This window comes from Entelurus aequoreus, linkage group LG08 (assembly GCF_033978785.1).
Source record: "Entelurus aequoreus isolate RoL-2023_Sb linkage group LG08, RoL_Eaeq_v1.1, whole genome shotgun sequence".
Lineage (NCBI taxonomy): Eukaryota > Metazoa > Chordata > Actinopteri > Syngnathiformes > Syngnathidae > Entelurus > Entelurus aequoreus.
The window spans coordinates 20,742,904-20,769,192 of NC_084738.1; the positions used below are offsets into that span (position 1 = coordinate 20,742,904).

Below are 26,289 nucleotides of genomic sequence, written 5' to 3' on the forward strand. Positions count from 1 at the left end.
ATTATGTTTTTTCCTAACAGAAGACAAAAATGCACTGCTGGGTCTAAGAATTATAGTAGATAGACAAATAAAAACCCAACATTTGTACACATCATCATAAAAATGTTTTATTAACAGGCTAAAAAATGCAAATGGAATGTAATACTACTGTACATGAAATGCATGATGACATGGAAAAGATGATTTCTTTGATGAAGTCCTAAAGCTGTATGGCAGGTTTATTGTATTACTATGCAGCACTACAATTATTTTTATATGGTTTTCTTTACTTGTCTCTCTTTTCAGACGACCAATAACCTGCAAAGAAAAACAAAACAATAAATGGCTTTTCGCGTACAGTTTTAAAAATGTAACCAAAACAATGCATGCTCTCTTCCTGAACAAGCTCTTCACAAGCTCCACCTCCTCCTACACACCTGGGTCAGGAGGAGGACAGGAGAGCCCCTGCTCAGAGTTTAGCGGATTTAGAGGCGGCTATACCCATCAGCTTGGAGACGTCGTTAGCCGAGGTCAGCCACGATCCGCCGTCCGCCACCAGGATGGCTCCTGTCACGTAGGACGCCGCCCGGCTGGCTAAGAAAAGAGTGCAGTGGGCCATCTCTGTCTTGTTGCCTGCTCGCTGCAAAGGAATGGACTGGAACAGACCAGCAGACTCCCCTCTTGGGCCACCTAGATTAAAAAACAAGGACTATGTGTACTGTACTGTGCTGTTGCGTTCAGATACATCATTAGCAGACTCTTTACCCAGTCTGCGGAAGCCCTCTGTGCCAGAGATCGGACCTGGGGCCACGGCGTTCACTCGCACCCCGCTGGGTCCCCACTCCACAGCCAGGTGCTTGGTCATGGCATCTGGGAATGAGAATCCCCATGGTGGAAGATTTGGTCCTGAGATAAGTGACAGTAAAAATCAACTCGGAAACCAAGCTTACCATTTGCCGCCTTGGCAGAGCCAGCATGCACCTGGAGCGCTTGGCCCTTGTATCCAAGTGTTGCAGAGATGTTGACAATGCTGCCCCCGTGATCCTGAAAACCAAAAAAAGAGGAGAGAAAATTAAAAAAAAGTTATTTATTCAGGACAATGCTCATTAATGAACAATCTGATTTACAGACTGTGTATGAGCAAGATTTAGCATAGTTGCTTATTTACATCTGTGGTCCCAAGACAGAAAAAACAGGAACACAAAATGCAAAATGCTCTGAAATGTATTCATAGGCTGTTCCAGAAATGACAGGACTGTTTGTCCAAAGGTTGTTTTTCTGTAATGTCTGGATGTCAAGGTGTCCTCTGGAGGAGGCTCTGGTGCTAAAACCTCCCCCAGTCCTCAGTTTAATGAGTGTGGAAAGTGGGAGTGAGGCTCGTCCATGGAGCATTTTACAAATTAAACAGCTATTTTTCAAATGAAAACAATTTTAAAAATTAAGCATTTCATATTTTGTCAAACTGTTACATCGACGAACACAGGCTTTTGGTCAATTATTTTTAAAATGCCATTTCTATTGTGTTTCCAGTGAATGAGCAGGTTGTGATGCAATAATCTATGTGTAAACATATCATGGAGAGTAAAACATTTTAGCACAGTTGATTGTAATGGCAGGTTTAACATGATGCAGACTGAACTTGATTAGTTTTGCTAATGAGCTTGATTTGATTGTTAAAAGAAAGTGTTGGGTCCAGTGTGACCCGAAGGTACTTGAACTTCTCTACAATATCACGTTCAACATCCCCCAGGAACACACTAGGACTGCTTTAGCTTTATTGATTTTTTTGTTGTTGAATGTTTTCGCAATAAACACGATTTAATGAGCCAATTCTGGACACTCATTAGGGCTGATGAGAGGATGTTTGATGCTTCCTGTGTGCTTTGGCAGGTGTAAAGATATCGGCATCACCAGCATACATTTGAAAGTTCATATTCAGGCAGATATTTGCAAAATAGAGCCTTGTGGAAACTCCAAAGTAAAATATACTTTGATAATTTTTACAATCCGAACTGTCAGACAAGTGTAAGCAAAAGTATGTATACCGAAGGCCTGACAGACATGTAATTGAGGGAGGAAAGAAGGTTTCTGTTACCTAGTGTCATTATAAAGGTACTGCAGGAATTAATACCGTATAGGGAATAACAGCATCAGCTAGGTAAAATCAATTTGTGCAACATAATTATTACATTGACTGTATTTCTCATTTTGGACTGAGCAGCCAGATACCTCCTTATGTCATTTGTTCGTATTTCCTTCTGAAAAACCCCCACCATATCTGGATCTCATTACACATGTCCTGTACTTCTTCAGTACACAAACGAACACTTTTGGAGTACCGTATTTTTCGGAGTATAAGTCGCACCGGCCGAAAATGCATAATAAAGAAGGAAAAAAACACATATAAGTCGCACTGGAGTATAGGTCGCATTTTTTGGGGAAATTTATTTGATAAAACCCAACACCAAGAATAGACATTTGAAAGGCAATTTAAAATAAATAAAGAATAGTGAACAACAGGCTGAATAAGTGTACGTTATATGACACATTACTAACCAACTGAGAACGTGCCTGGTATGTTAACGTAACATATTATGGTAAGAGTCATTCAAATAACTATAACATATACTGTAGAACATGCTATACGTTTACCAAACAATCTGTCACTCCTAATCGCTAAATCCGATAAAATCTTTTACGTCTAGTCCCTTACGTGAATGAGCTAAATAATATTATTTGATATTTTACGGTAATGTGTTAATAATTTCACACATAAGTCGCACGTGAGCATAAGTCGCAAACTATGAAAAAAACTGGGACTTATAGTCCGAAAAATACGGTACACGCAACAGTGTGTGTGTATGTACGTACTAGAGATGCGCGGATAGGCAATTATTTCATCCGCAACCGCATCACGAAAGTCGTCATCCACCCGCCATCCACCCGAACCAACATTTTATCAAAACCACAACCGCCCGCCACCCGGGCGGTAATTATCATTATTATAATATTATTGTCATTTCCATTAAGAAAGTGTTGACTATTGTTGCCAGGAGTGCGTTCCTCACACTTTGTGTGCGCAGTTGCAGCAAGCAGAAAGATGCTTTTAAGAAGTTAAAAAAATGTTTTAGAAAGACAAGGCCTATATTTTCGTTAGGTAAAAAAAATGTTCTGAATTTATTTCAATGAATATTAACTTGTTAACGTTAAAGTGCTCAAATAGGGACGAGGGCGGGGTGCACAGTGAAACAGTGAACAATTTTGCGACAAAGATGAACCTTTATTGATTGATCTGCAGCCATGACAAAATATCAGACAATCTCCATTGTCAACGACAGGCAGGAAAATAAAGATAAACACAAAGCCTATGTTGTATGCATAGGCTCATACGTTTTTAAGTTGAAATAAAAAAAAAAAAAAAAAATGTGCCTATAAGCCTTAGGCTGTCAATCACGCGCACAAACTTAAATTATACAACAACATATGTATGTCATCCCTATTTAAACAAAAATAAATTAAATAAATAATAATAATTGAATTATAATGAAAATAGACGGTCGCGACAAACAAAGCAGGCTAAATGACCTTACATTGTAGCCAATCGGAGATGCGCTTCACTTGAAAGCGAGGCCAAATAATTAACACACAGTAGTATATCTCCAATAGAAAAAAAAACACAATAAACAACGCAATTGCCTTAATTCCTTTGCATTGTAGTGCGCCCAAACAACACGTAACCATCACAATTATTCAGCTGACTGAACTCAATATAGGTTAGACATGGGCTTATTTGGTATAGCCTAGGTAACGTAGACTAATTTGTTTAACATATCCAACCGTATGTCTACTTACTTTTTTATTTTAGCACGATGCAGGAATAAAATGGCATCTACAGTGCCAGGATTCAGGCGAGAACGCCTGGCCTCTAAAATGCGCTCTGCTGCGCTGAAGGAGCGCTCACTTGCGGCACTTGTTGCTGGGACACATAGGATTCTCTTTATACATTTACTATGTATATATATTTCCGAATTGGTTCAACCGCCATCTGCCCGAATCTATTTAAAATCTATTTTTTTCGTCATTCATCCGCCCGACCCGCGGATTACCCGCGGACACCGCGGGTGTGTCCGCAAACCGCGCATCTCTAGTACATACATTAAAACAAAGTCCTAGAGAGAGTTACAAGAGGCTGCACATCAAATAATAGCTAACCCTGGTAGCTAAGCTTGGCCAAATGGCTATTATTACCTAGTGTGTGTGTGTGTGTTAGGTGGACGTAGTATAAAGGGAAACTGCACTTTTTCTATTGTTCACAATCATTATGAGAGACATGATGATGGATGTCATTTTTTTAATGCATTCTAAGTATTAAATTAATTTGATCAAGAGTCCGCATACAATAGAGACTATTATGCCTATAAAGCCCTTAAAAAACATCATAACACCTCCATGAAGGTTTTATATACAGTACATGATGTAAGAATATATGTAATGTAGTAACAGGCACATTTATAATAACATTTAATATTTACGTATTCTGATTAGAGATGTCCGATAATGGCTTTTTTGCCGATATCTGATATTCCAATATTGTCCAACTCTTAATTACCGATACCGATATCAACCGATACCGATATATACAGTTGTGGAATTAACACATTATTATGCCTAATTTTGTTGTGCTGCCCCGCTGGATGCATTAAACAATGTAACAAGGTTTTCCAAAATAAATCAACTCAAGTTATGGAAAAAAGTGCCAACATGGCACTGCCATATTTATTATTTAAGTCACAAAGTGCATTATTTTTTTTAACATGCCTCAAAACAGCAGCTTGGAATTTGGGACATGCTCTCGCTGAGAGAGCTTTAGGAGGTTGAGGTGGCCGGGTTAGGGGGGGCGGGGTTGAGGTGGGGGGTAGGGGGTAGCGGGGGGTGTATATTGTAGCGTCCCGGAAGAGTTAGTGCTGGAAGGGGTTCTGGGTATTTGTTTTGTTGTGTTTATGTTGTGTTATGGTGCGGATGTTCTCCCGAAATGTGTTTGTCATTCTTGTTTGGTATTGGTTCACAGTGTGGTGCATATTTGTAACAGTGTTAAAGTTGTTTATACGGCCACCCTCAGTGACCTGTATGGCTGTTGACCAAGTATGCCTTGCATTCACTTGTGAGTGTGTCAAAAGCCGCAGATATTAAGTGACTTGTCCGCCACGCAAAGGCAGTGCCTATAAGGTTTATTGGCGCTCTGTACTTCTCCCTACGTCCGTGTACACAGCGGCGTTTTAAAAAGTCATACATTTTACTTTTTGAAACCAATACCGATAATTTAAAAACCTATACCGATAATTTCCGATATGACATTTTAAGGCATTTATCGTCCGATAATATCGGCAGTCCGATATAATCGGACATCCCTAATTCTGATCATTGTAAGCAAACGCGGCACATTAATTTTAAAAAACGCATCACGATGTTTGCTTTTTTTTTTTTTCCATCACTGATTACTACTCACTGCAGACTTTATGAGAGCCAACAAACATAATAAAACATCACTTGCTGTACAAGGTCTGCTGTCATTAGGATGCCGACTGCTAGGATGTTTATTTATTCCCATTTAGGTGAAGAATGACTCATAATAGTCACTAAGAAACGGGGTGGGGGGCAGGGGGACAAAGTGTCTTTTCGTGCCGTTCCCGTCAGTCAAAGTGTAACAACTTGTCAGATTACGTCCTCAACCCATCTACTTTCCAGGTGAGATGCATGATTTATGATCTAGAATAAACTTCCCAGGAGCAAGAAAGCGAGGAAACAGCAGACCACTCGATGATGACAGTAGTGATCACGTCACCGCTATAAATAGTTTTTCTGCATTAGCGCTTATAATAATAATATCACTAATACTTGGTTAATATTCAAGTCCCAAAATGTAAATGGAGTATTGTTGGCACTTTTTGAATGGTTATTTTTTGGATTTTATGGGCGGAATAGAGGACCTCCCATTGGCTCCGCTGTAGCGGACTTTTATTTAATATTTAGAATGTATTTTTTAAAAATCCGTCCGTCGTCTTAATGATTGTGAACGAAAGGCAAAATTAAAAAAAAATAAGTGCACTTACCCTTTAAATGCTGGAGAAAGATATATATTTTTTGTTTATTTTATTTTGGTCTTTTGTGTTGTTTATGGACCATTTGTTGATTTGGTTTAGCTTATTGTATGGTAAAAGTATTTGTGTTTTATATTGTACTGCTTTTTGTGTACTTGTCTGGTAAAGAAAATAAAAAATGCTGGAAACCGGAAGAAGTCAGTATATAATGCTTCCAGCACCTTTAGCTTAGCTCCCTGTCGGCAGCCGCGTGAATTTTTTTCTACATTTAAAAACACTTATTGTTGTCTACATAACATGTAAGGGTGGTGCTTCGATGAACATTTTGCATAGTTTATGTTTTACAAAGCATCTTCAAGTCGCTTTCTGACTGTATCTTATCAGAGACTTATTTATGTGCAGAAATCCTACCCTAGGTGAAGCCCCCTTCAACTAAGTCTCCAACCCGTCAGCCTTGTTGTAGTTTTTAGCGCTTCCATATAGTCTGATGATAAATATTTTGAAACTATAAGCTACTTTTCATTAGTAATGGCAGCAGCAGAGGATTTTAGGATGCATGTGCATGTACGAACCAGTTTGCCCCAGAACAATAGAAGAGAGAAAGGAGCTTGTTGACTACAACTGGATAAAAATGGCGGATTCGTGCTAAGCTCTTTGGGTAAACCGCTACCATGTATGGAGTTATCCTCTGATCTAACTAAGGCAAAATACATCACTAAAGTTTTAAAATCTAAACGGCCTGTTTGGAGCAAGTTTGGAAGAAGGCAAGATTGTTTAATGAATATCTCCACCATGCCTCCGTGGTTGCATTTTACATTTTCGGGACTTATGGGGAAATACACAAAAACAGGTACCAACAGGTAAGAAATGTTGGTTTTGCATAATGAGACTCCTTTAAGGATGTCTTGAGAGTTTTTTCTGTATGCTATCTAACTTCTACCGCCCTCTTATGGTCATTAAAGATGCGCACATCTAAAGCAGCAGAGCCTTACTGTACCTTGAACCACTTCTCGTACACAACTTTGCTTGTGTTGAACGTTCCCAACGTGTCTATCTCCATAACTGTCTTGAATGCGTTGAAGGAAAGTGCAGAGGCTGGGCAGAGGAAGTTTCCGGCAGCATCTGTCACATACAACAAAATGAAAATACTCTACCATGAATTGATTAACGTGGACCCCGACTTAAACAAGTTGAAAAACTTATTCGGGTGTTACCATTTAGTGGTCAAATGTACGGAATATGTACTGTACTGTGCAATCTACTAATAAAAGTCTCAATCAATCAATCAATCTTAATTTGTGATACATCAGACTAGCACGAATGACCTTGCATTGGTGATATGTATTCTATAAGATAAAAGGCTACAGAGAAGGGCGTTGGAGTTTTAAGATACCAGAAAAGTTAATAATTATTCTACAAAATCTTTGGCACATGACCTTTGCTTCAGGCACATCATTCCATACACGTTTTTTTCATTTCTATTCTTACTGTTAATGAGAATGTCTACACGGCCCATTTCTTTCAGCGTCTCATCCACGGCTGCAGCAATGCTCTCAGGCTTCCTCACGTCCAAGCTCAACGGGAGGCAACGACGTCCCGAAACGGCCGATAGCTTCTCAGCAGCCTGAAAAAGACATTCAATATCACCCGAGGTGAACATATTGACGTTTTGGTAAAAATACACGAAAAAACCTTCACCTCTTTGAGCTTGTCAATGTTCCTGCTGGCGATTACTGTGTCACAGCCATGCCTGAAAGAAAGAACATATAACTTATTATATCTTCCTAAGAAGCAGATCTTTAAAGGGGAAGTGCACTTTTTGGGGAAATTTGCTTATCATTCATAATTCTTATGAGAGACAAGAACACATATGTATCTATTTTTCATTGTAATTTGTAATAATCGGCTCGTTTTAGGTGGCTAGCAATGGTGCTAATGGCAGTGATCCATTTAGCCTTTAAATCACTCCAAAAATGCATCCAAAAAGCCAATAATACTAAAGTATTAGCAATATTGGTATTGTAAGCGTTTACACAACAAACTTCTTTTAGCCGCGCCGTGATCTAAAACTGCTAACTGGCTTGTGCAGCTGCAGTGTTGACATACTGACCTGCTGCTCATGATCGCCTGCTAGCTGGAGAAAGTTAATTTTAAATTATAAATCATGCCTCTTTCCTGGATAAAAAAAAGGTTGTTGACATAAACTGAGAAATTGGTCATCTGTGACATTCGACTTTTCCCGGGAGATGGCGAGAACGACACACGCTAGTTTGCGACAACAGCATTTTTTTAACCCTTCCGGAGGATTATGATTAAATCCTTATCTAAAAGGCAATATGTGACCATCCCATCAGTTGGTATCTTAGTGAGAGCAGACATTGCACAGTAAGTGATTATTTTATTATGTTGGTTGTCTTCTCATGAAGTCTGGCATAATTAGCTACCAGTTAGTAGCAAGTAGTAGTAGTTTTTGTTGAAGGAAAAAGCAAACGTGATACGTTTGTAAAATGAATACGCCACTGTATGCTTAAAATGAAGAAAATATGTAAATATTACATGTAACTATGGATGTGCCTGTTGCTGCATTACATACTTATAAAACGTTGGAGGTGTTTTGATGTTTTTGTAGAGTGCTTTATATGCTTCATTGTTAGCTGACTTTCATTAACGTTTATTTACAAGTTAGACTTCATTAAAAAAAAAGTTTTTAAAAAGTGCTTGTCTCAAATAAGGATTGTGAATGATAGGCAAAAGTTTAAAAATTAATACGCCACTGTATGCTTAAAATGAAGAAAATATGTAAATATTACATGTAACTATGGATGTGCCTGTTGCTGCATTACATACTTATAAAACATTGGAGGTGTTTTGATGTTTTTTTAGAGTGATTTATAGGCTTCATTGTTAGCTGACTTTCATTAACATTTATTTACAAGTTAGACTTCATAAAAATAAAAATAAATTGTTTATCTCATAAGGATTGTGAATGATAGGCAAACGTTTAAAAAATAATATGCCACTGTATGCTTAAAATGAAGAAAATATGTAAATACTACATGTAACTTACAAATAATAATTACATATTAAGCATACAGTGGCGTATTTATTTTTAATTAATTTGGTATCATATTTTCTACATGTAACTTACATGTAATATTTACATATTTTCTTCATTTTAAGCATTCAGTGGTGTATTAATTTTTAAACTTTTGCCTATCATTGACAATCCTTATGTGAGATAAACACATTTTGGTTTTTTCATGAAGCCTAACTTGTAAATAAACATTAATGAAAGTCAGCTAACAATGAAGCCTATAAATCAGTCTAAAAAAACATCCAAAGACCTCCAACGTTTTATAAGTATGTAATGCAGCAACAGGCACATCCATAGTTACATGTAATATTTACATATTTTCTTCATTTTAAGCATACAGTGGCGGATTAATTTTTAAACTTTTGCCTATCATTCACAATCCTTATTTGAGATAAGCACTTTTTTTTTTCCAATGAAGTCTAACTTGTAAATAAACGTTAATGAAAGTCAGCTAACAATGAAGTCTATACAGCACTCTAAAAAAACATCAAAAGACCTCCAACATTTTATAATTATTTAATGCAGCAACAGGCACATCCATAGTTACACCATGTAACTATGGATGAGCCTGATGTGTCTTTTGATGTTTTTTTAGAGTGCTTTATAGGCTTCATTGTTAGCTGACTTTCATTAACGTTTATTTACAAGTTAGACTTCATAAAAAAAAAATTAAAAACAAAGTGTTTATCTCACATACGGATTGAGAATGATAGGCAAACGTTAAAAAAAGTGCAGTTCTCCATCAAGGAGAAAATAAAACATACTATTTCTCGCACCTCATGAAGATTTCAGCTATCCTGAGTCCGATTCCTGATCCGCCACCAGTGATAAATGCAACCTGATCTCTAGAAACACAGGCATAAATTGTGAGATGCAAGTAATTGTACTAATGACAATGACACATCTTTGTTCTGGAACACTTACTTGAGTAAGTCGGGGCTGTAGATGTGTGTGTATGAAGTCAGGCAGTCATCAGTTCCAACATCTTCAGGTAGCACATCACCTGATCTTTGGAGCTCAGCCATACTCAACAAAATAAGAGTGCCTGCAAGAACATAGCATTCAGGATTAACCAACACAAGTAAATGATCTAACAAGTAAATCTGGTAAATGTTTAGAAATATGTACAAAGTCAGCAATGGCTTTAAACCAAATAATTATAGTCACTAAGATTTTTCTCATGTTAAAACAACACCAGACAGACCAGGATTGTCATGGAAACGTGCTAAAATATAAGATAATTGCACTACTACTTGCATGAGTGAAAATATTTAGCACATTGGATTTTAGTCTGTTATTTTTATTTCTAAGAAACATAAATGTAAGCTAAAAGGCAAACTTAAGCTAGCATCTTGGTGAAGTGAGCCCAGGCAAGTGACATGTAGCTAACTTTAGCCTGTGTTGAGCGTTACCGCCTGCTGGCGAACAAACGTGTCAATAACGTTTAAAATACCTTTTTCAAAGCACGAATTTCCAAAGTTGTCACCAGCCGAAGTCGGAATTACTTCATATGCCCCCTTGCCCCTTACTTAAGTGGGAACTACTTGGACCTTGGACGCTAGTTTTCCTAGTCCTGTTCGCAAGGCGTTATGGGAAATTGAGTTTTTTCCGTCTGAATAATGAAAATGGTCCAATAAAGTCTAGTTTCAACATTAAATGACACAAAAATAATTTAAGTTGCTCATCTATAAAAACCCATTTGGAATTCAACTATGCAGGAATCCCACGTCAGTGAATATGTATATCTGCATTTATTGATGTGTCATTTGGGTTTTAACTACTGGAAAAGTAATGGATTATGTGCATGCCTACAGGTAATAAACATAATACAGTTTAAATCACAGAGTTTATTTTTTAAGTCACGCGAATTGAGATAAAATGTGTATATTCAGAATTTCTGGAAAATTATTATAACACTTTGTTTTGGGTTCGAATGGGAACTACCCTTGGCAAAAATTAAGAAATCACCACTCATGGAGAATGTTCATCCAGTTGCTCAGTTTTCATCATATTATATTTGAGTTTATTGTTTTTAACCTCTAGGACAGTTGTGGTTATCAAACTTTGTTCACCAATTACCACCTCAGAAAACAATTGGCTATCCAAGTACCACCATAATGACCAACAATACAATACAGTAGGGTAGTGAGTCTAAGTATTCATTAAAAACAAAGTAGAGGTTCCACCTAACAATTATATTTAATATATTTGGCCACAGTAACATTAGTGCTTAAATATACGAAAATAAAACAAAATTAATTACATGCAATTAGTTGCACATACAATATTTAATTGATTCTTTGGAGTACCACTAGATGGAGCCCATGTGTACCACAGTTCAGAGTTCACAATACTTTTGCCACAATCACTGCTCTAGGATAGTGTTTTTCAACTAGTGTGCCGTGAGATACAGTCTGGTGTGCCGTGTGAGGTTATCTAATTTCACCTATTTGGGTTAAAAATATTTTTTGCAAACCAGTAATTATAGTCTGCAAATTATGTGTTGTTGTTGAGTGTCGGTGCTGTCTAGAGCTCGGCAGAGTAACTATGTTATACTCTTCATATCAATAGGTAGCTAATTGCTTTGTAGACGTCGGAAACAGCGGGAGGCAGCGTGCAGGTAAAAAGGTGTCTAATGCTTAAACCAAAAATAAACAAAAGGTGAGTGCCCCTAAGAAAAGGCATTGAAGCTTAGGGAATGCTATGCAGAACGAAACTAAAACTGAACTGGCTACTAAGTAAACAAAAACAGAATGCTGGACGACAGCAAAGACTTACTGTGGAGCAAAGACGGCGTCCACAATGTGCATCCGAACATGACATGACGATCAACAATGTCCCCACAAAGAATGATAAAAAACAACTGAAATATTCTTGATTGCTAAAACAAAGTAGATGTGGGAAATATCACTCAAAGGAAGACATGAAACTGCTACAGGAAAATACCAAAAAAAGAGAAAAAAACACCAAAATAGGAGCGCAAGACAAGAACTAAAACACTACACACAGGAAAACACCAAAAAAAACTCAAAATAAGTCACAGTGTGATGTGACAAGTCATGACAGTAGACCTACTTTGAGACAAAAGCTATATTGATGCATGGTTGGTTGTGGTTTATATTCATATCCAACAATTGTCACAACAACTTTTTACTGTCAACTGAGTTTTGTTTTTTAATGATTTCTGCTGGTGTGCCTCTGGATTTTTTCAACAGAAAAAATGTGCCTTGGCTCAAAAAAGGTTGAAAAACACTGCTCTAGGAGACATACAAATGAGCTTAAAGTCAAACTTATACTAGCAGCTTGGTGAAAATGATCAAATAGATTCATAAAAGTAACAATATAAATTCATCAGCAGTCGTGTTCACAACAAGGTAAAATAAATGTTTTTTTTTAAATTTGTGGATGTTAATGATCACTTTCATTGAGCTTTTCTGTATTTAAATCCTATTTCCTTTAGGTGTGAGTGTGAATGTTGTCTATCTGTGTTGGCTCTGCGATGAAGTGGCGACTTGTCCAGGGTGTACCCCGCCTTCCACCTTAGGGCAGCTGGGATAGGCTCCAGCACCCCCACGACCCAGAGAGGGACAAGTGGTAGAAAATGGATGGATGGATGGACGGTTTCTTATAGTTCGGTCACAGACAGTGACTCCAGTTTCCGTCAATTTGTTTTGCTGTGCATTTTCTGTTTTCAAAACATATTTAAGTTTTCTCTCCCATTATGCTCACCTTTTACAACCTTCCCATGTTGTTTGCACTTGTTCCAGATTTTAGACATAGCTGACTGAACAACAGCTTTTGCAACATTGACTGATGATTTACCTTCTCAAAGAAGTTTGATATTCCTCTCCTGTTTCAATTGACATCTCTTGTGTTGGAGCCGTGATTCATGTCATTCTACCTGGTGCAACAGCTCTCCCAAGGTTTGAACACTCCTTTTTAACTGCAGACTAACTGAAAAATTACATGGTGATTCCATTATTTCTTCGTCAGAATTTAGTGATTGCATGTTTTTTTTTACTCTTGATAAAAAAATAAAGCTTGCTGACTACCACAAATTATTTTCTTAATGTATTTTTGTGTTTTCAAAGCAAGAGGGTTGCCATTTGAAATGACTATAGTTTTGTGTCATGTCTGTTATTTGCTTTTTTCCTATAAAATTAATCCTCCAAGAATTAGTGATTCTATATTTTTTGCCAGGGTTGTATTAAAAGATATGTTTTTTAATGGGTTTGTGGCAAAAACCTAGCAGCCAGAGGGCGCTGTTGCTCTACATTTTGCACACAGCTCCACATACATTTCCATCCTTGAACACATCAAAATCCCATGTGGAGCTTTTTGGATAGAAATCACTCTACCCTACGGATATTTTGCAAACAGTGTGGATAATTTAATTTCCCCGCTGTATGCCCTTATGCACATAACATTAAAAATAGAGCACAATCTTTTGTTGCACAACACATTTAAAGCAAAACTCTCTGAATAAGAAAGCCAATCAAAACCTTGGATATTATTTGATCTGCTACAAGCCAGCAGCTCCAACAACTGGTCCCATGCTGTGTCCATGTGTCTTCTCAGCACTGAGCTGACTTTGTGCTGGCATGCTAGACAGTTCTTTCTCCTCCAGGCCCACTAGCCTGCTGCTGATCTCCCACAGCCTGCGAGCTGCCTCCTCATCCATAGCCTGGGGTGCCGGCTCCTTTTCTGACAACACGTCATAGTAGCGTCCCGTCACCCCTTCCATCTCCTCGGCCACCGCCATGTAGATGCTGGGCTGGGACCCAAGCTCTGGGTTCTTTACCAACAGGGAGAAAAAAGGACCTGGGGGTCAAACAGTGGGTGGTTACATAACTAGTTAACAGTGGAAATTAGAATATGGTGCCATAACAACACAGAGAGAGCTCCTGGAAGCTTGGCCAAACACACTAAATGGTCTCTACTAAAGTAATGGATTTTAGCATATAACACACCGATTGAGGAGAGTCTTAATGCTATTGTGTTTTAATCTTATCAACTAGCGGGAAAACAAGCTTGAGTGTTCTTCACTTGTCAATACAATACTGCTTGTCACGTTTAAGCTTGAGCCTATCCCAGTTGACAACTGGTTAGAGGCAGAGTACACCCTGTACTGTTAAATGTTTGTAAATGGTCAGACATGATCCGACATGCAGTGTCAGTCAAACGTTTGGAGACTCTTTCCAATGCTATCACATGAGAATGTGTGCGCAAACTTTTGACTGGTACTTTGCTTGAAAGTTCCACATCACATCATGAAGTGCTTTGAGAGACTAGTTCTTCAGCACATAAGGACTATCTCCCAGCAGACTTCGACCCCCACCTGAGTCCGCACCTTCAGGTTTCCCGGCATCTTCATCTCCGCTGACATCTTCTTGTTAGAGAATGTCACTCACACCACCAAGAAAGCTCAGCAGCGCCTACACTTCCTGAGAGTCCTCAGTAAGCGCAACCTCAATTCCAACTTGCAGCTGACCTTCTACCGTTCATCCATTCATCCACTGACCGACTGCATCACAGTATGGTAGGGCAGCCGCACCGTGGCAGACAGGGAGAGGCTGCAGAGAGTTGTAAAGGCTGTCCTCTCCTCTCCCTGATGGACATCTACACCTCATCAGCGATGATAGCTCCCACCCCAGCTCTGACCTGTGCATCAAGGCGGGCTAGAACAGATTCAAGAATAGGTTTTCCCCCAAAGGAATAACCACCCTGAACTGTCGTATGCAGTGACTTTTCATAGATTCTGTAATTAATCAAAACCATCATTGTGCAATATTCCATATGTGCAATATATCTATATACTGTATAATACTCATATTCACCATACTTATCCAAGGTTACCTCCACCTAACTGTGCACCGTACTTCTATGTTAATATTGCATGTGTTTCTATTTTTCTTTAACAAATTAAATGTGTTGTTTTTGCAGTGATATTGGTGATGCTCTAATCTTATTGTGCTGACATATAATGACAATAAAGGCACTCTACTATATTCTTGACAATGAAGTGCATAGAAAATTAAAACAATTTATAATGTGATGTGTTGCTTTGATATTATTGTTAGACTTGGTAAAGACCAGTTTTTTAACAATCTCATATTAGACTATTTTTTTTACACAGCTTTAAGTAAGCGTGTTGGCCAAAAGTTTAAAAGTGATTTTAGTACCACGTTGTTTTGTGTGTGTGTAGCTTTAATGCTAATGAGCTGTGTTTATATATGCCTGTCTCTGACAGTGTGTGTTTTGTTTTGTACGATTGTGTATTTCAAACACTTTTTTACTAATACACTGTAACTCTACACTTGTCCATATATCACATCGGTAAAAGTATGTAATTGCCATAGCCGATGAATGCCTTTTAGTGCCGATCACAAACGGCTGACACTATGTTTATTTTGACAAGGGGCTAGCAGCTAATTATGTGTCTCTATACAGTGTGGAGACGTTTCACAAAGTTAATAATAATCACCTCCATTACGACATAAAAATTGCACTTCTTAATATCTCAAAAGGGAATTGCACTTTTTTGGAATGTTGCCTATCATTCACAATCCTTATGTGAGACAAGTATACATATGGCTTTCTTTTTTATGCATTCTAACTAGTAAATAAAAGCGATCAAAAGGCTGCTTACAATGGAGCCTTTGGGAGTTGCTCTATATATAAAACATCCAAACACTTCCATCATGGTTTTATATACATGCTGTAAGTATACATGTACTGGACTATTACTCACTGCAGACTTCATGAGAGACAACAAACATAATAAAACATCACTTACTGTACATTGTCTGATGTCACTAGGCCAAAGACTGCTAGGATGTTCATATATTCCTGTTTAGATGAAGAATGACTTATAATCCTCAGGAAGAAAAAGAGGGGGTGGAGCCAAGCTCAGAACAAGCGACTTTTCGTGTCTTTCTCGCCATTTCCAGTTCCAAATTGTATGCCAAAATTGACAAACTCGCCGGATTATGTCCCCATCTTTCTACTATCAAGGTGAGAGGCATTATTTATAATCTCGAATAAACGTTCACGAGCTCCGAGGCGAGAAAGCAGCTCACCAGCCAATGATGTAAAAAAACACACACAAACGATTAGCTCCCTCTGATCATGGCACCACTATAAATAGTTTGACTGCGTTAGCGCTTATAATAACAATATCACTAATACTTGGTTAATATTCAAGTCCCGAAAAGTAAATGGGGTATTGTTGGCGCTTTTAGGATGGTTATTTAGAGGGCTTTATGAGCGGAGTAGAGGACCTTCTTTTGGCTCCATTGTAAGCAGACTTTTATACACGTTTATTTACGAGTTAGAATGCATTGGTGATTAGGTCGATATTTGTATTTCCTCAAAATTATTTTGTTGTTGTTTTATTAATGTGAACAAACTCAGAGAATAATTCCCTGGACAGGACTTTTGAGGGCAAAAAACAAATTGTATAAAAGAGCAATATATACCGGTAGTATTTTTCCTTTGCTTAGTTATTGTTGACTATTGGGGTCATGCCCTACATCCCTACATATAGCACTGTGACATTAAGGAGTAGCACAGTGGGAAACCAACGTTAGCAACACTAGCATTGCTATGTACGCTTAAGTGCTAACATTACACTCAAGTTTTAATGGCAACTTCATGCTATGTTTGCCTATTCGCTGAAAAAAACCCAAAATGATCATAGGTACAGCTCTCACATCGCAAGCTGAGTGATGGCTGAGCTCAAGTCTTTATTTTAAGATACATAGCAAAGCCGTCCTCTTTTTCAAACCTGTCCTTTGAGAAGTTATTGGCGTACACACCGTATAAGATTTTTTGTTCATGTCATGAAAAATTAGAACTTTGAATGCAACCATTTGAGGGCCTCTTTTCTCAAAAGTGGAGCACACAATTAAGGGAGATGTTGGATATTTCTCACATTTGGTGTTCATAAACAGGCACAGACCCCCATTGAGCATTTGCACAATATGGGCAGTTTTTTTAAACGACCGTAATTCCTGAAAGAGAGGAGCAGGTTACTCACCGAGAGCAGTGCTGGAGAGCCAAGATCGGTGCAGACCAGTGTGCCTGCCAAGCTCTGTGGCAACAATACCAGGGTGTACTGCATTCACTGTGATTCCTGTTCCTGTAAAACACAAGAACAAAACACACGGTATTGTGGTAACAAATGTATATCCAACCGCCAATTAAAAAACAAGAATATAGGGTGTACTTCTGCCCACGCAGACTTGCCTTGTAAGCGCTTGGCCAGCTCTCTTGTAAAGAGAACATTGGCAAGCTTGCTCTGACAGTACGCTTGCTTGGTGTCATACTTCTTCCTCTCCCAGTTAAGGTCGTCAAAGTCCATCTTTCCAACGATGTGGGCGAGCGAGGCAAGGTTGATCACTCTGCTGGGGGCGGACTCTTTTAACTTATCCAGCAAAAGATTTGTCAATAAGAAGTGGCCTGGAGGTACGGTAGAAAAAAATATCTAACTGGAAATCACTAAAAATATAATCTCACTTCATTAAAGCAGAATTGTGCAGCTACCTAAATGATTAACTCCAAACTGCATCTCAAATCCATCCTCTGTTTTCCAGGGGGGACATCTCATGACCCCTGCATTGTTTATTAATACGTCCACACGCTGCTCCTCTGCAAGGTAATACAATATTCAAGATACGGTAGTATTACTTTTTAATACAACACACACCAAACAAGATTGTGAAACCTATTTTTGTTTTGTTTACAATCATCAGCTCACTTTCTTTGATCCTCACTGCAAACTCCCGTATGGATGCCATAGAGGCCAAGTCCAGCTTACATGCATAGACATGAGGATTCAGGGTGTTGCCGCGGATTTCTCTGGCAGCCGCCTCACACTTTTCCATGTCTCGGCATCCCATAATGACACGCCCCCCTGATGGTGTGCAAAAGTATATACAGTTATTAACCCAAATCTCTTTATAGAAATGTTTTTTAAGACAAATTGAAATACAGGATCCATTTTTTTTCGGTATTAGTTTAATAATTTTTTTGTTAACATATTTCTTAGCTGCCCGACAGTTGATTAAAGACTTTGCTTCAGTGATGAATTAGCAAACATTTGCATTATTGGTTTGCATGTAAAAAAGGGACAAGCGGTAGGAAATGGATGGATGGATGGATGTAAAAAAAAAACTCCAGACACCAAATACAGTAAAGGACCAAATATATTTACTATTTTTCCTCTGGAAAAAAAAGGTGGGTAGCAATGCGCAGAATTTACTTAAGTAACTTTTTGGAAAAATAATCAGAGTAGTTTTAATGCAGCATACTTTTTACTTTTACTTGAGTATTTTTGTGAAGAAGAAACTCTACTTTTACTTTGTTGCATTGAGTTTCCTTTTGATCGCTACATTTATTTATACCATTATTATATTTATTTAGAATCTATTGATTATTGTCATGCTCTCTTATAAAAAATATTATTAGTTTCTGGTATTTTGTGTTATTTCCCATCCAGTGCTCTTATTTTTGTTTCCATTTCCGGGTTGTCTCCTTTTTTGCCACTACTTCTCCTGTCTGAGCGCTGTCTGCCTCCCTGTCCCTGATTAGGAATGAGGACACACCTGTTCCTGGTTGCCAATCAGGATGCATTATATCATAGAATCATTGTTGTGCTTTGTATCATTGCTTTTTTTTGCTTTGCTTTGCAAACATGCAGTTTTCCTATGCCTCCAGCTGCACTATTTATTTATTTTTGTTAATAAATCAATTTTCTCTTGCTGCATTATTTCTTTATTTTTGTTAATAAATAAATTTTATCTGCACTTTGCTTGCCGTCCCTGCATCCTGGGAACACTACCATCAATGCCACACTCAAAGGTAACAGACAACTGCTTGCAAAGACATATTAATTTCATCTTCGTAATATCGCTAAAATTCATTCCATCTTGTCCACTAGCGACGCTGAGATCATTATTCATGCGTTCGTTACGTCTCGTCTCGATTACTGTAACGTATTATTTTCGGGCCTCCCTATGTCTAGCATTAAAAGATTACAGTTGGTACAAAATGCGGCTGCAAGGCTTTTGACAAAAACAAGAAAGTTTGATCATATTACGCCTATACTGGCTCACTTGCACTGGCTTCCTGTGCACTTAAGATGCGACTTTAAGGTTTTACTACTTACGTATAAAATACTACACGGTTTAGCTCCAGCCTATCTCCCCGATTGTATTGTACCATATGTCCCGACAAGAAATCTGCGTTCAAAGAACTCCGGCTTATTAGTGATTCCCAGAGCCAAAAAAAAGTCTGCGGGCTATAGAGCGTTTTCTATTCGGGCTCCAGTACTCTGGAATGCCCTCCCGGTAACAGTTAGAGATGCTACCTCAGTAGAAGCATTTAAGTCCCATCTTAAAACTCATTTGTATAATCTAGCCTTTAAATAGACCCCCCCTTTTTTAGACCAGTTGATCTGCCGTTTCTTTTCTTCTCTCCTCTTCTCCCCTGTCCCTTGCGAGGGGGAGTTGCATAGGTCCGGTGGCCATGGATGAAGTGCTGGCTGTCCAGAGCCGGGACCCCGGGTGGACCACTAGCCTGTGCATCGGTTGGGGACATCTCTGCGCTGCTGACCCGTCTCCGCTCGGGATGGTTTCCTGTTGGCCCCGCTGTGGACTGGACTCCCGCTGATGTGTTGGATCCACTGTGGACTGGACTTTCACAATGTTATGTCAGACCCACTCGACATCCGTTGCTTTCGGTCTCCCCTAGAGGGGGGGGGGGGGGGGGGGGGGGGGGGGTTACCCACATATGCGGTCCTCTCCAAGGTTTCTCATAGTCATTCACCGACGTCCCACTGGGGTGAGTTTTTCCTTGCCCGTATGTGGGCTCTGTACCGAGGATGTCGTTGTGGCTTGTACAGCCCTTTGAGACACTTGTGATTTAGGGCTATATAAATAAACATTGATTGATTGATTGATTGAATTTGGCTCTTTAGAGAATTTTTCCAGCAGGCACTGTCACATGACTTTGTTTCACCAATCCAACATGAGTACCAGAGACGTTTAACTCCATTTCAGCAATCAGACAGAGCTTAGCCGTCACGTGACCTCTATCATACCACACAACTATTCATTGTTTAATTGCATACTAGGAAAAAGAACATGTATATGATGCGCTGTCATCTGTGTCAGTATAAATATTCACATTGGGGCGGTATAGCTCGGTTGGTAGAGTGGCCGTGCCAGCAACTTGAGGGTTCCAGGTTCGATCCCCGCTTCCGCCATCCTAGTCACTGCTGTTGTGTCCTTGGGCAAGACACTTTACCCACCTGCTCCCAGTGCCACCCACACTGGTTTAAATGTAACTTAGATATTGGGTTTCACTATGTAAAGCGCTTTGAGTCACTAGAGAAAAGCGCTATATAAATATAATTCACTTCACTTCACATTCACAAGGTTAGTGTTTGTGCCTCACAAGGAGAAGGTCCTGGGTTTGATTGTTGGCCCTGCGATGAGGTGGCGACTTGTCTTGGGTTGTACTCTGCCTTCCGCCCAAGTCTAGCTGGGATATGCTCCAGCCACCCCGCGACCCCGAAAGGGACAATCCATCCATCTTCTTCCGCTTATCTGAAGCCGGGTCGCGGGGGCAGCAGCCTAAGCAGAGAAGCGCAGCCTTCCCTCCCCCCAGCTACTTCATCCACCTCTTCCTGGGGGATCCCGAGGTGTTCCCAGGCCAGCTGGGAGACATAGTCTCTCCACCGTGTCCTGGGTCTTTCCTGTGGTCTCCTATCGGTCGGACGTGCCCTAAACACCTCCCCAGGGAGGCGTCCGGGGCTCATCCTGACCAGATGCCCGAACTACCTCATCTGGCTCCTCTTGATGTGGAGGAGCAGCAGCTTTATTCTGAGCTCCTCCCGAATGACAGCTTCTCACCTTATCTCTAAGGGAGAGCCCCGCCACCCGACGCAGGAAACTGGAGCTGAAGATCCTGGTCAGATGAAGCCAACAGGACTAGATCATCCGCAAAAAGCAGCGACCTAGTCATGCAGCCACCAAACCGGATCCCCTCAATGCCCTGACTGCGCCGAAAAATTTTGTCCATAAAAGTTGTAAACAGAATCGGTGACAAAGGGCAGCCCTGGTGGAGTCCAAACCTCACTGCAAACGGATCCGACTTACTGCCGGCAATGTAGACCAAGCTTTGACACTGATCATACAGGCGGTCAAATAGGCGGTCCAATACCCCATACTCGCTGAGCACTCTCCACAGGACTTCCCGAAGGACACAAATGCCAAAGTCCACAAAACACAAGTAGACTGGTTGGGCAAACTCCCATGCACCCTCAAGGATCCTGCTGAGAGTATAGAGTTGGTCCAAAGTCCCACGACCAGGACGAAAACCACAAAGCTCCTCCTGAATCTGAGGTTCGACTAGCCGACGTAGCCTACTCTCCAGTACACCTAAATAAACCTTACTAGGAAGGCTGAGGAGTGTGATCCCACAATAATTGGAACACACTCTCCACTTCCCCTTTTTAAATAGAGGAACGACCACCACAGTCTGCCAATCCAGAGGACACAGTCCCTGATGTCTACGCAATGTTGCAGAGTCTTGTCAACCATAACAGCCCCATAGACTCCAGAGCCTAAGGAACTTCAGGCGGATCTCATCCACCCCCGGGGCCCTGCCACCGAGGAGCTTCTTAACTACCACAACAACCTCAGCCCCAGAAATAGAAGAACCCACTGCGGAGTCTGCAGGCAATGCTTCTTTATTGTAAGATGTGTAGGTGGGATTGAGGAGGTCTTCAAAGTTTTCCTTCCACCGACCCAAGTCGACGTCAGCAGAACACCAGCCCCACTATACACGGTGTTGACAGTGCACTGTTTCCCTCTCTTGAGGCGGCGGATGGTGGTCCAGAATCGCTTCGAAGCCGTCCGAAAGTTGTTTTCCATGGCTTCTCAGAACTCCTCCCATGTCAGAGTTTTTGCATCTGCAACTGCCAAAGCCGCACACCGCTTGGCCTGCTGGTCCCTGTCTACTGCCTCCGAAGTCCCATGACCCAAAAGGACCCGATAGGACTCCTTCTTCAGCTGCAGGATCCCTCACCGTTGGTGTCCACCAGCGGGTTTTGGGATTACCGCCACAGCTTCTTTACCACCTTGCGGCCACAGCTCCAATCGGCTTCCTCGACAACAGAGGCACGGAACATGGTCCACTCGGATTCAATATCCAGCGCCATCTCGTAACGTCATCAAATTTCTTCCGGATGTGTGAATTGAAACTCTCTCTGAAGGGAGACTCTGCCAGAGGTTCCCTGCAGACCTTCACTATACGTTTGGGTCTGCCAGGTCTGTCCGGCATCCTCCCCCACCATCATAGCCGACTCACCACCAGGTGGTGATCGGTTGAAAGCTACGCCCCTCCCTTCACCAGAGTGTCCAAAACATGAGACCGCAAATCAGATGATACAATCACAAAGTCGATCATCGAACTGCAGCCTAGGGTGTCCTGGTGCCAAGTGCACATATGGACACCCTTATGGTTGAACATTGTGTTTGTTATGGACAATCGGAGAGAAGCTACCCTTTCGTCTCCCGGGTAAAACTCCAACGTGCAGGCTCTCTGCCGCGGGGCAACAAGCATTGCCACCCAAAAACTGTAAGCCATGATGATCAAAATGATAACAACTAAAGGATTAACATATCTCACTTTGCATGTAATAAGTTAGTATCCCAGATTAATTTCACATTTTAAGTTATTTTCTGACATGAATGGACTATTACACCATATTCTAACTTTATGAGTTTCACCTGTTTAATACAATGACTGAGAGAAAATCTGGTTGCAGGAAAACAGGCAACTTTTCTCTGACTACAATTGAACATTCATCTACAGAAAATGCAAACCTTTGATCACAAACTTAGTCGATGCTCTGTGACATTTGTCTGGCGGCAGACGTGAACTTGAACAAGTACTACCCGCCTCAGAGCCAGTCAGGATCTGTCTCTCGTCATGCTCATCTAAATGAGAAGGCATTCATTTAAATTTCACAAATAATAGCGCTAACATGATAGGAGGTGTTAGTACCATTTGCATTCAGATGACATGCTAGCGTTACTGCTGCTGGAATGAGATCGGAGCACTTCAAAAATGCCACTTTCATTTATAATTATTGCATGCTGTGTGTTCAAATGTTTCAGCATATTGCTCTTATGTCCTCCTCTTGATGAAATAGAAGCCTTTTAATTAATACAAGTAGTACTATTGGGAGTCTTTTCTTGTAAAAGGTTAGTGTTTGTTCTGTATGGGCACCGCCATTTACGATCTGACGTCATCCCCACCCGGAAGAATCCTGGAATCAAGGAATTGAAACACTGGAAACTGGACTCAGAACCGGTTTTCGATTCCATCCTTACACATTTTTATTAAATTAATAGTAATTGTGCTATCTTTTACAGTGACATCATTTTTTACCCACCTCTCTTGGCCAATTCCCGCGCCGTCTCTTTGCCAATGCCTGTGTTGGCTCCAGTTATCACCACCGTCTTCCCGTTTAACTTAGCTTTGCTATGACAGCGGCCCCCTGTCACATGGTTCCTTTGCAAGGGATCAAACCCGAGGACTTAGGGGGAGTCATGTACTAAAACAATGTCAGTCATTACACAACAAACAGCAGATACTATTTTTTGTCAACCTAAATAACACTGATTTTGAATGCAAAATGGATTACAATTTGGTAAATGTGTTCTTGTCGGGCAAAAGTGTCCAAAGTTTTTCCACCGAGGGTTACTGAAAAGTCAATAGTTGCACAAGTAGATTGTCTAACAGCTTTTCAAGTTAGAGTTTGATGATGCATGTTGGATTTTGCTTAGTTTTTACGCAGGATGCTTTTCCTGACATAAGCCTCCCATTTTTCCAGGCTTGGGGCCCGCACATCTCCAAAGGCTGGGTGTTGGGGCCCTGACCGGGAATCAAACCTGCACCATGTACTATTAAACTACCAGTGCAATTCAACATTATATAAATGTTTTTAGGTATGTTTAATTGCCGGCATCTCAGTTTTGTGGTAGAAGTGACAAAGCTTAGTATAATTATCAGTATTATCGATAACATTTCAACACATTAGGATTCAATTTATTGTCGATACACACACATTGAAAACACAGGGTAACAAAGGTGATCTAACATCAAATGCAGAAGTGCAGTAATTTGTGTTTATGTATGTATGTACGGAATAAATAATTTGAGTATTTAGAGATATACGAAGTAGATGTAATGATAGAGCCTACCCAGCAGGCACAAGACATTAATTTTACATACATGTCCTTTAAAACTGACTTTGAAACAACGTTGCAAAATAGTTGTATGTGTAAACTGAGACAACGTTGGTTGGGGCAGCACGGTGGCACACAATACACACAATTGTGTGCCTCACAATACAAAGGTCCTTGGTTCGATCCTGGGCTCTGGATCTTTCTGTGTGGAGTTTGCATGTTCTCCCCGTGACTGCGTGGGTTCCCTCCGGGTACTCCGGCTTCCTCCCAAACCTAAAGACATGCACCTGGGGATAGGTTGATTGGCAACACTAAATTGGCCCTGGTGTGTGAATGTGAGTGTGACTGTTGTCTATCTGTGTTGGCCCTGTGATGAGGTGGCGACTTGTCCAGAGTGTACCCCGCCTTCCGCCTGAATGAAGCTGAGATAGGCTCCAGCGACCCCGAATGGGACAAGCGATAGAAAATGGATGGATGGACGGACAACGTTGGTTGGGAAATGATCAAATTTCAATGGTCAAATCAATGTCACAACCTGACATTGACTAAACGTTGTCAAAAACCATGTTGTTTCAACGTTGTAGCTGTGTTGGAAAATATTGGTTGGAAAATGACCAAAATTCAAAGGTCAAATAAACATCAGAACCCAACATTGATTGAACGTTGTCAAAAAGCATGTTAGGTTTGAGTTGCTCAACGTCAGGACCTAATTCAACAAGTTCTCAATGTTGTTTTGATGTCTTGTGCCTGCTGGGATAATATAACGATATACACAAGTTATTATGTTAAATTGGGCTTTTTTTGGGTGCAATTTTAGCTTTTCAGTATATTTACCATGCCGCACATGTTGCATTATTCGGTTCAGGGCTAAATCATGTATGAAGATAATTGCGTAAAAACCGAATTATATGTTATCATAGTATAACAGGCTATACAAGGCATTACAAACCCAAACCAAGTAAGCCAACATGAACAGTAGTACAGTATATTTTGTTCATAGTGCAATAGTCGTGTCGAACGTGACTTACTCACTTTATTATGACAGCACACCCAATAGCAGTTCCGAAGACCGAAACAGGTAAAACATACTTGTTCATAATTCATTAATTAAGCGAAATAAACCCGTTTGGGTTGTGCAACTTGTGCTTCCTCAGCTGATACGACAGTTGTTGCAGTGCAGCGCAAGGTTACGTTCGCGCAATGATGACGTCAATACAACGCTAAGCATTATGGGAAATGTAGTCTCAAGGGAGTTCCCTTTAAAAAGCCGTCAATATGATAACGCTAATGATTACTGCAAACGTTATGAAATACACCTTAAAGCCCCTCTGAACTTACACTTTAATGCTGTCCTGTTGTTGTTTCACAGCCAGCAAGGACACAGGAAGTCATTTCAGGAGAAAAGTCTTGGGAACAAGAAAGAAACAAGGCCATCCTCTTGCAACTTGAGGTGGAAACTTGAGGTGACACATAAAAAGAAGAAAAGTAGGCCATGTGTCTGGTGTGTGGGAAAGAGGAGATGAAAGAGTGGATGGAGCAAAAGCAGCCTGCTGCATCTGTTAATTGCAAAAAGGCGCCCCCTCCCCCACACTCCAGTGTGCTCGACCCTTGGTGCTCTCTACTGTCAGCATGAGTGCTCGACCTCCACTGTGATTAATAACAGTTATGTTGCAGTACAGAGCCATTATAAAAAAAATCCTGGCCTATCTATTATCTGCGTTTGTTCTCTTTATCCTCTCTGCTTGACCTGAAAGGCCTGAAAACCTTTTTTCTTCCAAGTGTCGGTACACTCAGTTTGTTCCAGTCTGAGAGAATTAACTGAACAAAAGAAAAAACACACACACACACAATAAAGAAA

At 40.3% G+C, this 26,289-nt stretch overlaps 2 protein-coding genes across 5 annotated transcripts; both read right to left on the bottom strand.

Annotated features, from left to right (window-relative positions):
* Nucleotides 1-86: 86 nt before the first annotated feature.
* On the bottom strand, nt 87-10,772 carry decr2 (2,4-dienoyl CoA reductase 2, peroxisomal). 2 transcript variants are annotated; one of them, XM_062055904.1, is made up of 10 exons: nt 10,625-10,772; nt 10,096-10,216; nt 9,948-10,016; nt 7,776-7,827; nt 7,566-7,701; nt 7,075-7,199; nt 930-1,023; nt 745-849; nt 417-669; nt 87-297 (listed from the first exon to the last, which is right to left on the bottom strand). In XM_062055904.1, exons 2-9 carry the CDS (start codon nt 10,194-10,196, stop codon nt 449-451), a joined length of 903 nt encoding a protein of 300 aa, XP_061911888.1. In that variant the 5' UTR covers nt 10,197-10,216; nt 10,625-10,772; the 3' UTR covers nt 87-297; nt 417-448. The 2 variants fall into 2 exon arrangements, with proteins under 2 accessions (XP_061911888.1, XP_061911889.1); XM_062055905.1 differs by having other exon boundaries at nt 88-297; nt 481-669.
* A 325-nt stretch (nt 10,773-11,097) lies between these two features.
* On the bottom strand, nt 11,098-25,645 carry LOC133655601 (retinol dehydrogenase 13-like). 3 transcript variants are annotated; one of them, XM_062055901.1, is made up of 7 exons: nt 25,464-25,645; nt 23,636-23,754; nt 17,930-18,085; nt 17,716-17,820; nt 17,419-17,631; nt 17,210-17,311; nt 11,098-13,992 (listed from the first exon to the last, which is right to left on the bottom strand). In XM_062055901.1, exons 1-7 carry the CDS (start codon nt 25,526-25,528, stop codon nt 13,694-13,696), a joined length of 1,059 nt encoding a protein of 352 aa, XP_061911885.1. In that variant the 5' UTR covers nt 25,529-25,645; the 3' UTR covers nt 11,098-13,693. The 3 variants fall into 3 exon arrangements, with proteins under 3 accessions (XP_061911885.1, XP_061911886.1, XP_061911887.1); XM_062055902.1 differs by having other exon boundaries at nt 23,636-23,797; nt 25,464-25,608; XM_062055903.1 differs by having other exon boundaries at nt 25,460-25,595.
* Between the last annotated feature and the right edge of the window lie 644 nt (nt 25,646-26,289).

What these genes read in the sequence shown, in the direction of transcription:
- decr2 (XM_062055904.1), bottom strand. Translation starts at nt 10,196, where the DNA reads ATGGCTGAGCTCCAAAGATCAGGTGATGTGCTACCTGAAGATGTTGGA. An exon ending in TACAGCCCCGACTTACTCAA is followed by an intron (nt 10,017 to 10,095) that starts GTAAGTGTTCCA and finishes CTGTGTTTCTAG; the next exon opens with AGATCAGGTTGCATTTATCA. An exon ending in ACATTGACAAGCTCAAAGAG is followed by an intron (nt 7,702 to 7,775) that starts GTGAAGGTTTTT and finishes TGTCTTTTTCAG; the next exon opens with GCTGCTGAGAAGCTATCGGC.
- LOC133655601 (XM_062055901.1), bottom strand. Translation starts at nt 25,528, where the DNA reads ATGAACAAGTATGTTTTACCTGTTTCGGTCTTCGGAACTGCTATTGGG. An exon ending in GCGGGAATTGGCCAAGAGAG is followed by an intron (nt 18,086 to 23,635) that starts GTGGGTAAAAAA and finishes GCACACCATCAG; the next exon opens with GGGGGCGTGTCATTATGGGA. An exon ending in GCTGGCCAAGCGCTTACAAG is followed by an intron (nt 17,312 to 17,418) that starts GCAAGTCTGCGT and finishes TGTGTTTTACAG; the next exon opens with GAACAGGAATCACAGTGAAT.